At 54.1% G+C, this 9,536-nt stretch overlaps 1 protein-coding gene across 1 annotated transcript; it reads right to left on the bottom strand.

Annotated features, from left to right (window-relative positions):
• Positions 1-417: 417 nt before the first annotated feature.
• Positions 418-9,114, bottom strand: TNMD (tenomodulin). The gene is given in 8 exon segments (XM_054839587.1): positions 418-783; positions 1,062-1,234; positions 2,433-2,586; positions 4,410-4,511; positions 5,309-5,449; positions 8,737-8,871; positions 8,999-9,093; positions 9,096-9,114. Coding segments are annotated over 8 exon segments (1,029 nt in total). The 3' UTR covers positions 418-573.
• Positions 9,115-9,536: the final 422 nt, after the last annotated feature.

The raw sequence follows: 9,536 nt of genomic DNA, 5'->3' as shown, positions 1-9,536 counted from the left end.
CATGCTGCCATGCTGCGCATTGCTCCCGAAGGGACTGGTGCCACCCCTGAGCCATCACTAGTAACTACAGAACACATCAGAGCGTGCTGGAGCAGAAGGTCGGGACGTGCTGAACAACTACTAACGCCATCAGGGAGCAAATTAGGGACCTCCACACGTTCCCAGCGAGGCGAGCGCCGACAGCCCTGGTACCTGAGTTATGGATGCTTGTGACGAAGCAGCCAAGCAATTAGATCACTTCTCAGACCCATTAAGCATCACAGACTGAGACTAAATGACTTTCCATTTTCTTTGCAATCGCTCATACAAGACGTTTATTGTTTGCCTCTTGCTGCTCAGCGTGGCAACAATGCACTGGAGCACGGCCTCCCCCAGCCCCGCGGGAGGAGCACAGGGTGCGGGGAGGGGACAGGCAGCGTGTGCTCGGTGAGGGTGCCGCGGCCGGTGGGCTCGCACGCTCACCGGCAATCAAGCAGCTAATGACCTGCGCGTCGGCCGTGTCATCCGGATGGGTGGTGATGCGGCAGGCGGGCATGGGGCAGCACCCAAGTGCTGGGCACTACATGGCGGGTGCTACACTCTGCCCAGCATCCGTGCGATCCACCAGTTGCAGGGCATGATGATCCGGCAGATGACCCTCCCGCCCTGGTAGCAGTAGGGGTAGGGGTAGTAGCCCAGGAGGGGCTCGCAGACCCGCCGGCAGTAGCGGTTGGCACGGCGGCACTGGGCACAGCAGTAGCCTCGCTCATCCCACAAGGGGTGGAACTCCAGCCCGTTCTCCGACTGCCGGGAAGAGCCAGCATCAGCGCGGTGAGGGGGGCACGTGGCAAGGGCACCCCAGGAACATGGCCAGCACACCCCAGGAGCATGGACAGGATATCCCAGGAGGGCAGCCTGGGCACCCCAGGAGCATGACCAGACCACCCTAGGAGCATGGATAGGGCACTCCAGAAGCATGGACGGGACATCCCAAGGAGCACAGCCAGGACGCCCCAGGAGCATGGCCAGGACACACCAGGAGTGTGGTTGGGGCACCCCAGGGTGTAATACCCTGCACTCACATAGTCGTTGATGGGCAGGTCCTCCTCGGTGAGCTGCCGTGCCTGACGCTTGGGCCCTGTCTGTGCATCCTTCTCCACCTCATGTTCACTCCCCCCATCCAACCAGCTCTGGTTCTCCATCAGCAGCTCAGGGTCTTCTTCTTCTGCCCCTTCAAGGTCAGCCAGCTCAGGAGCTACAGGAAGAGCCCAAATGTTGCTGTCAACAACCGGGGATCAGGAGGAAAAATGCAGCAGCAGGCATTAATGTCTCTACCAAATTTGATGCCATGGAACAAGAAGGGGAGGAAACCGCTCTGACCTGAGAAGAGCCACCAGCAAACCAGCTCTACTCCATTGTCTCCTGCTCTTACCAAGCCTGGGCAAAGGGCTGTAGGAGATAATATGGCAGGAGGAGAGGGTAGAGAAAACATGGCCCATCTCTTCCCTGTGCTCATGGTGGCAGGTGCCCATGGGTGGTGTTGGCATCCCCTGCGCAGGGCTGTGGGTGTGGGGAAGCATGTCCTCATGGTGGGTACTGCTACTGCAGGGGGGAGCTGTAGAGCCCCAGTGAAGCACCATGATTTGGGGCAGGTCAGGCCCAGCTGCAGCACCCATTGGTAGCTTAGGTGAGACCCACAGTGACATTAATTTTATTTGCAGCACGATTTAACAGCAGGGACTGAGGAAGCAGAAAGGGGACAGCAGCCGAGGACAGCAGCCTCCCCCTGCGTCGCGGATCTCTGATGCCCACTTGCTGCCAGGACCATCGATGGCTGTGAGCTGACTGGTACCCATTGGGGACGAGGTGTGCCTCTGCGGCTGCAGAGCAGAGGGAGTTTTCTTGGTAGGGGTTTTTAAACTATCTCATTCAGGCAGAAGTGGGTTAGAGAGAGCAAGTAATTACGCTGGCGGATCTCAGAGGCCGCAACCTCTGCGAGGGCTGTGTAGTGAACAGCTGGAGGTGGCAACCCCGTTGTGTGATTTAGATGCAGATGTCTGCTCATGCTCTGATGTTCATGCAGTGACAAGGATTTAGGCGTCCCAGTTTCCAGCAGCGCTGGCTTCTCTGCAGGTACAAATGGTTTGGGGATTTATTTTTTTTTTAGCCTTCTTATGAAGTGGGTGGCCACTCTGCAAAGTGCAGGGCGGTGGGGAGATGGAAGAGATGAGCACTTTGCCCAGAGAAACTTCAGCCCCTGCTATTACATTGGCCATGTTCTCTTGCGATCGTGGCCAACACTGTGTTTATGTCTGAGATGCACAATGAGGCTGCAGAAATGTGTTCCCGCTATGTTGCGCTGGCACAAATGGCAGCGGGGCAGGGATGGGTGTCAGGGCTGGTCCCAGCGAGGGGGCTCACGAGCACTTCGGGGAGGAGACGGCTCCTTGTACCTGCTATTGGCGTGGGGTGGATCCAGTAGATGGTCACATTTCTGCAAATGTCAAAAATTTTGGAGCTCTTCAGGAACTCCTTGTTCTGAATGGGCTTTTCCCCAGGCACCCAGACCACGGACTGCTCAAAGTAGGTGGTCGTGATTTCTTCTCCCTGGAAGAAGAGCGAGATTTCACCCCCGTGTGGTGAGACACCCTCTCCCCACCGCTGGCTGCTTCTCCTCCCCTTGGCTTACCCAGAGGCACCTCTCCCCTCCCAGAGAGCAGCTGGACTTATCTGCCTTGGCTCAGGGCGCTCGCCGGGTGCAGATGCAATATCCCACTGGTCCTCACGGAGGGAGACACATCATGAGCCTTGTCTTTCCTGCCTGCTCTCAGACAACACCACGCCACTCTCTCCTCCCTCCATTGATCATGCTTCAAGAGCCTTCTCCTGTGCAGTCCCCACCATCTGGAAGAGCCTTCTGGAGTGCCCCAGCTCATTTAAAACCCAAGATTAAAACATCTCCTCTCTGCTTTGCTCTTACCACTTAATTTCTCTTTCCTTCTGCTACTGATTTTGTGATCGAACACTTTAATTTATTCCTCACAGAAATTCTTTGCACGGCCGTATTCTGTAATTTATACCACATGTCTCTGCCGTTGCATTAGTCCGTGGTGTGTTTTGGCAGGCACTTAGGGAGGGAGATATATAAAGATTATTGGATGGGTCTGCCAAGGCAACGTTGTGTATGTTGGTGATGGTAGCCCATAGAGCAAGCTGGCAAATGATGTTTTTCTCTCCAGAAGGCATCTAGAGCTGTATTTCTCTTTTATAGAGCTTTTTCTTATGGCTTTGGGAAGTCTTAGGAAAGACCCAACACAACCTGACCCAGTCTGAGTTGTTTTTGTAGTCTCTGGGTTGGGGATGTGAAGGACCTGGCAGCATGCAGGCTCTGGGAAGAGATGACTAGAGCTTAAATCTACATTTATCTCATTGGGTTTTACATTTCAGCTCTCTACCTGGGGCAGTGTTCTGCTGAAGCCTGGGAAGTCATATCCCTTTTATGACGGCAGCCGAAAAGTTCTATTAGTTTCTTACAGCATAATCAAAGAATCAGTGTCTGGGAATTTGGGTCATGATGCAGGGAAATGTTTCTGCCCACGCTTCGTTTCAAATGTGTCCTGCTGGTGCTTTATCTGCAACGGCTTCCTTGGAGGGGATTCAATCTGCTAGCATCCTTCGTCTTGCAAACGGGGAGGCGGGAGGGCTGTGCCGGGAGGCTGTGCCCCCACCGGGGGCTCGGGGATGGGGAAAGGGAGAGGGGACGACCGCTTTCAAGGGACTGAGCCGTCACCCCAGGTTATGCCGTCAGAGAGGGGTTAAAATACGGAGTCAAACACTTTTTCCCACGCAGCATGCTAAGTGTGCGACTCCTTGCAGGAGGATGTGGTGGGCAAAAGTTAAATGGGTGTAAAAAGCAATCAGGGACATCGATGGGAGGAAGGTCCATGCAGGACAGGGAGGTGGCCTCAGCCCGGCGCTTCCCACCTCCCAGGGCTGTACACCAAGCGCTTTCTCAAATCGCATTTCTTAAACGTGGCTGCTCTTTTAAATTCATTACTTCTGCCTCATTCTGCTTGAGAACATGAGGCTCAATTCTTGGAGAAAACAATTTGATTGACTTTTTGGTGCCTGCTAATCCTGAGCTGCCTCGCGACCTTTTGACTACAACAGGATTATTGTTCTTGATCTGCGGTATTGTGCCGAGAGGTTTTTGTCTGTCGGCTGTCTAATCCCGTCTCTTTCCACTTGTTGTTCTTAGAAGCAATCCTCTGAAATAAGATCACTTTATGAAGCGATCACAACTCATTATTTTTTTATTGCAGCATCTCTGGGAAGGCTGGAGCAGATGGGAGGGTGGTGGGGAGGGTGGCCACGCTCCCAACACCAGGGAGAGGAGGGGGTTTCATTGGGGGCTGAGGGGTGTCACCTACCTCGAGCTCGGGGATCTTGGCCTCTGTCGTCTCAGGTAGGACTTTAGTCTGAGTTTTGATGAAACATTTTTGAAGTCCCACAAAGAAGATACCAGTTATTCCCTACAGCATCAAAACAAACACCAAAAAAGCAGTCAGGGCAAAGCAGGAGAATAAATAACCCCATCGTATGGAGGGTACAGCTGGATGAGGTTTTAGTTGTATTTTTCCTGCTGATGGTTTTGTGCAAACTCTGTTCAGCGGTGGTGCTAAGATGTATCTCCTAAGGGATATTGCATTTTATGGTTAGGGAGAATTGGGCTTTTTACAAATATTTTAAGGCAGATAGTCATAAAATTTTACTCTGCTCCCCTTCTCCTTATAACTATCATGAGCTCTAGTTATCATAAATAAAAATATGCAGAATAGCACCTGACCGTTATGGTTATATGAACATTCAGCCCCCAGTTCCTGCTAGGCTATTAGCTGAAAATTTTGCCATATGTCACTTGCACAGGGTATTTCCCTACAAATTTTAATTAGGTTTCAGAGAGAGCCTACAACATTGTCATGAGGTTTTAAAGCTCTCCAGACAGACAAATATACTGGGCTCGGATAGATTTATGATGATTGCATTCCTTTGCAAGGGTAAATCCAATAACTAGGTCTTGCTTTTAAGATGTATTTCGTTGCAACTGAACCACGCCACTACTAAATACTGGTGGAAGCTTATGTAGATACACATCTCCTTTCTGTTGAGAGCATCCCCAGAGAGTCTGCATCTGGGCATTGCGCGCTCTGATGCAGAAGCAAATCATCCTGGGGCTTGCTCCAGCGACCCCACGGTGTCCTCAGGGATCCCGCCGCTCCTGCTGCAAGACGGCAGGCATGGTCCTGGGGACAAACCCTGCTGCACTCACATTTTTGAAGTCATGGATCTCCAGAATTTCCTCGCTGCCATTCCCGCTCCTGAAGGTCTCCGTCCTGGCCAGAGGGTCAATCTCCATCACAATCTTTTTCTTCTCGCCGTGGCTGAAGAACGTGTGTTCCATGTCGTAAACCTGCAAGGGCCAAAACCGCACAGTGGTGGGCTCAGCCCCCACCCAATTTCACATGCCAGCCAGTGGGCGAGGGGGCTGGTGCTGGGCACCTGACCCCTGGTGCTGGGTAGCCTGCCACGGGGCTGGCTGCTTCCCCGTGCCCCGGCTCTGAGCCAGGACGATCATCTGTACAGCACAAGGAGGGGCAGCTTCCAGGCACCAGGGCTGGGAAGAAGGGCAGGATCGGGCTGGGCTGCGAGGGGACATGTGTGTCAAGCCTGGGACAAGATGTTCATCCCACACTAGCACCAGGAGCTTTGCCACGGCTCAGCCTTTGCCGGTGTTTTCTGCGGCATGAGCTTGTTTACGTCCCAGACTGGACTGAAGTCCTGAGCCCAGGGGACCTCGGTTTCCCCTGTCCCTGGCTTGCTTGCTCCATCGCCACAACCCTGGATCACTTGCTCCATCACTGTGTCCCCATCTTTCTTGCTCCATCAGTGCATCCTTGGCTTGCTTGCTTCATCACTGCATCCCGGCTCTCTTGCTCCATCTCTGTGCCTTCTGTTTTTCCTGGAAAGGCAGAGGTAAAAGCCTCTCTCTGCCTGGAGGAGATCAGGGATTGCCTGTGAATCAAAGACCTCCTTGAGGGCTGCTGAAGAGCTTCAGGGCGTAGCAGCCGGCTTCCCAGTGGCACTCATCCCCGCGGGGAGCCAGGGTGAGCAGCGCCGTGGGGGAGCCGTCCTCTCCTCCTCGCAGGTGCTCGCTGCACTCAGCCAGCCCGGCAGCCCTCCAGTCTCTGCGGATGCCTGACCCTTAAAGGATGAGTAGTGGCAGATGCTATTTGAAGCGCAAAAATGATGCTGCTGGCGCAGCAAGGGCTGGCAAGCCTTGGGGAGTCTCATTTCCCAAATCAAAGGGTGTTATGCGGAAGCAAAGGGTTTGTGCAAAACCGCTCAGGTCCACAGGGCAGAGGGGAGTGATGGAGGCACGGGGACGGGAAAGCCCCGTTCATCCCCTGGCATGGCCACGGAGCCGAGGAAGGATTACCCTGGTCCTGCAGCAATGCCCCGGTGAGGGGCAGGGGCTCTGCCTGCAGTCCCAACCTAGAACCCCTTTCACAATCCCCTGGTTCTTGCACATCCCTCCCCATGAGGGAGTTCAAAGCCTCTTAGCAATGTTTCCAGCATCAGCATCCCCTGGTTTGCAATTGCTGGAGGAAGCCTGTGCGCAGAACCGGCCGTGCGGGCGGTGGCAGCCGGGTACCTTTACCCCTGTTTGAAAGTTAGCAGAGCGATGTGCACCTTGGCAGTCACGAGTATCTCCTGTTAGTCAGCAGGAGGCTTCCATAAAGATAAATAGCTGTCAATGGATTTTATGGTATGGTAAAAATAGTCTGAAGCCTAAAATGGCTGGAAGGCTGCCGGTTTTGACTGCCAAAACGTGCACGGTGCCATAAATCATTTCTAGGAGGACAGGATCCCGGGTGGCACCTTATTGTCGAGTGCCTCTCCATTTACGAAGAATTACTTTTGCAAGTGCAGTGGCCAGCTAACCCATTTGGGCCTGGCCGGCTCCGTGCTGCTCAGAGAGCTGTGAGATATTTTATAGGGCTAAAAATGACACTTGCTCATGAATTGTTGAAATATGTCCCCCTGCGAGGCTGCGACGAGCCCCTCGTTAGCTGACTCATCGCTTTCGCTCACTGGCTGTGCCGGCTGGTGCGGATGCTGCTGTGCAGAGGGCAGCTCCGTGTCCAAGGCCACCCCTCAGAGGAACAAGGCTTCTTTAAAGATTTTTTCCACTCTCCAGTTGCATGAAAGGAGCTTGAAGGGGTTTTTGTTCTTTAAAGAGTTTAATTCCCCTTGGTTTTATGTTTCTGAGTGTTAGGAACTTCCAGCCTCCCCCGTCCTGCTTTTCCTGGAGGACTCCCAGAGAAGCTGCTGCTGCGCGGCCGCAGAGGACACGGTGATGCCGGACGCCGGGAGCATCAGCATGCAGCTCCACCGCAAGAACATCTTTGCTTTCCTGTGACCTCGCGCTTCGCTTGCTCACCCACCAGGAGTTGTGAAGGGCTTTCAGAAATACCCATGGACTCCATCCTCCACCAGTGCCCACCAGTGAGGGTGCCGAGGGCCGATGCTCTGGATAACCTGTCTGAGGCTGTGGCGATGGCTCTGTGCCACCGGCTCGGAGAAGACCTCCCCTCGGGGGTTAACAGCTTCCCCTCCCTGCGGCTGGCATGCACCCTGTTTTTCGAGGAACAGTAGAGACTTTATAACCGTCTTGGCAGGACCCTGGAGGCACATATGGCTTTTATTGCTTTTTCTTTTATTTTGGGGGGTATTTCTTTCTATTTGCTGATAAGAAGACAAAGTTTCCGGCGAGCGGGGTGCTTCCTCTGCCTGGCGGGAGGGCAGCCCTGGCACGGCTCTGGCATGGGGCAGGGAGGAGAGAGGAGATGCCACCGTGGGAAAGAGGCCGTCTTGGTTGTGCACGGGAATTTTGGAGACGTTCTGGAGTGTCAGCAAACCCCATCAGCACCAGGGTGCGAAGCCGGGCCTCCTGGATGAGCAGGGGAACTCAAAGGGGAGGAGGGTGAGGAGCACCGGGCAGGCTGGTAGCTTCAAGGTTAAGCGATTTGCTTGGGTATGGGATAAAAAAAAGGGGTTTTGGCAGAATTGCCAAGACGCTGGGCAGCAGCGGGCAGAGATGTATGGGCGATGCACAGCCCCACTGCCACGCTCGGCACTTACAGCAGCGTCCGTCTGGGGAGCTGGGAATAAACGAGCACAATCCAGTTAGCAGGAGCTCCTCCAAAAGCTAATCCGTCTCACCGTCCCCTCACATTGCAGACACATTAAAGTAAGAAATATAATCCATGACAATCAATCACCACTGCGTCCTGGCTTTCTCTCCTCTTTATGCGGTGGCATAATGACTTTTCCACCAGTTTCTGGCAAGATAATTGAAATGAAATGGAAAATATTTTCTTACTTGTCATAAAATTTGCTGCCGGTGAAATAAGAGTAACTTTAACTCTTCGTGGCGTAGCTCCCATCCCCTGTAATTGTCAGTTAGGGAAAGAATGTGGTGACAGAGGAAAAAAACCAGCCTGTATAAAGTAAAAGCTAGTTATGAATAATACAAAGATTTTTAAAAGTCCCATGAATACTTGTGGTCTAAGAAAATGCATTTTGTAAAGTTGCCTGGGTTTCGGGGTGTAGTTAAAAGTTTCAGTGAGTCGGGGGGGACAGCTCTGTCTGGGGAAGCGGCGCTCAGAAACGCTGGATCAGGGAGTTTTTACTTACTTTTCTGGGTGTTGGGCTCCAGAGATATTTGACACCAAAAAATATCAGAATAAGAGAAATGAGCAGCACGCTGAAGAGCAGCCCGCAGATCTGGTATCTGGTGCAGGTCTTCTTTCGCGTCTTGGATGCTTCCGCCTAATTAATGACAAAACAGCGATGGCCAGAGGTCTGCTGCTGATTCAAGCAGGGATGAGCACACATGCTTATCAGACATTTATCATGCTGCCAAGCTGCACGGTGGCAAAGCAAGCCATGAACTTACGTCCAGAAAGCGGCAGTCCTCCGGGCTCTCCCGAGCCGTCCCTCCCATGGTCTCCTCCGTATGCGAGGATGCGAGCCCGCTCCGAGGTGGAGTTACAGAGGTTCTGGGCTGCACATGCGGCGGGGAAGGCTGGGTCACTGCCGCCCCCGTGACGGCGGCAGCCAGCTTTCCCCCCGCAGCCTGCTGGGCCCCGGGCGCTCCCACAGCGCTTGCTGTTTGCAGGGTGCAAGGCATTCCCACGCTTTTGGAGACGAGCCCGCACGAAGCTCTGCTGCGCGGTGTCCGTTGGCCACGTCCAGGGTCCCAGTTTTTCACTTGAGCTCTGCTCCCGCCCCCCACTTCTGCCCGTGCACCGACGGCTGGAGGTGCCCGGGCTGTGCGAGGGCTCCCGTTCCCCCCTGGAGCTCTGGGGACGTGGGCACTGCTGCTCTCGGGGGGCTGCTTGCCTGCGCTCACGCCTGTGGGGGGGCTTCTGTAGCGGGAGCAGCCTGGGAACTGTCAGCGGGGTGATGCCGTTGGGGGGGACACGGCACGGCAG

The sequence above is a fragment of the Grus americana genome, chromosome 12, assembly GCF_028858705.1.
Source record: "Grus americana isolate bGruAme1 chromosome 12, bGruAme1.mat, whole genome shotgun sequence".
NCBI lineage: Eukaryota > Metazoa > Chordata > Aves > Gruiformes > Gruidae > Grus > Grus americana.
The sequence above is the reverse complement of the archived record's forward strand: the minus strand, read 5'-3'. Positions and strand labels throughout refer to the sequence as shown.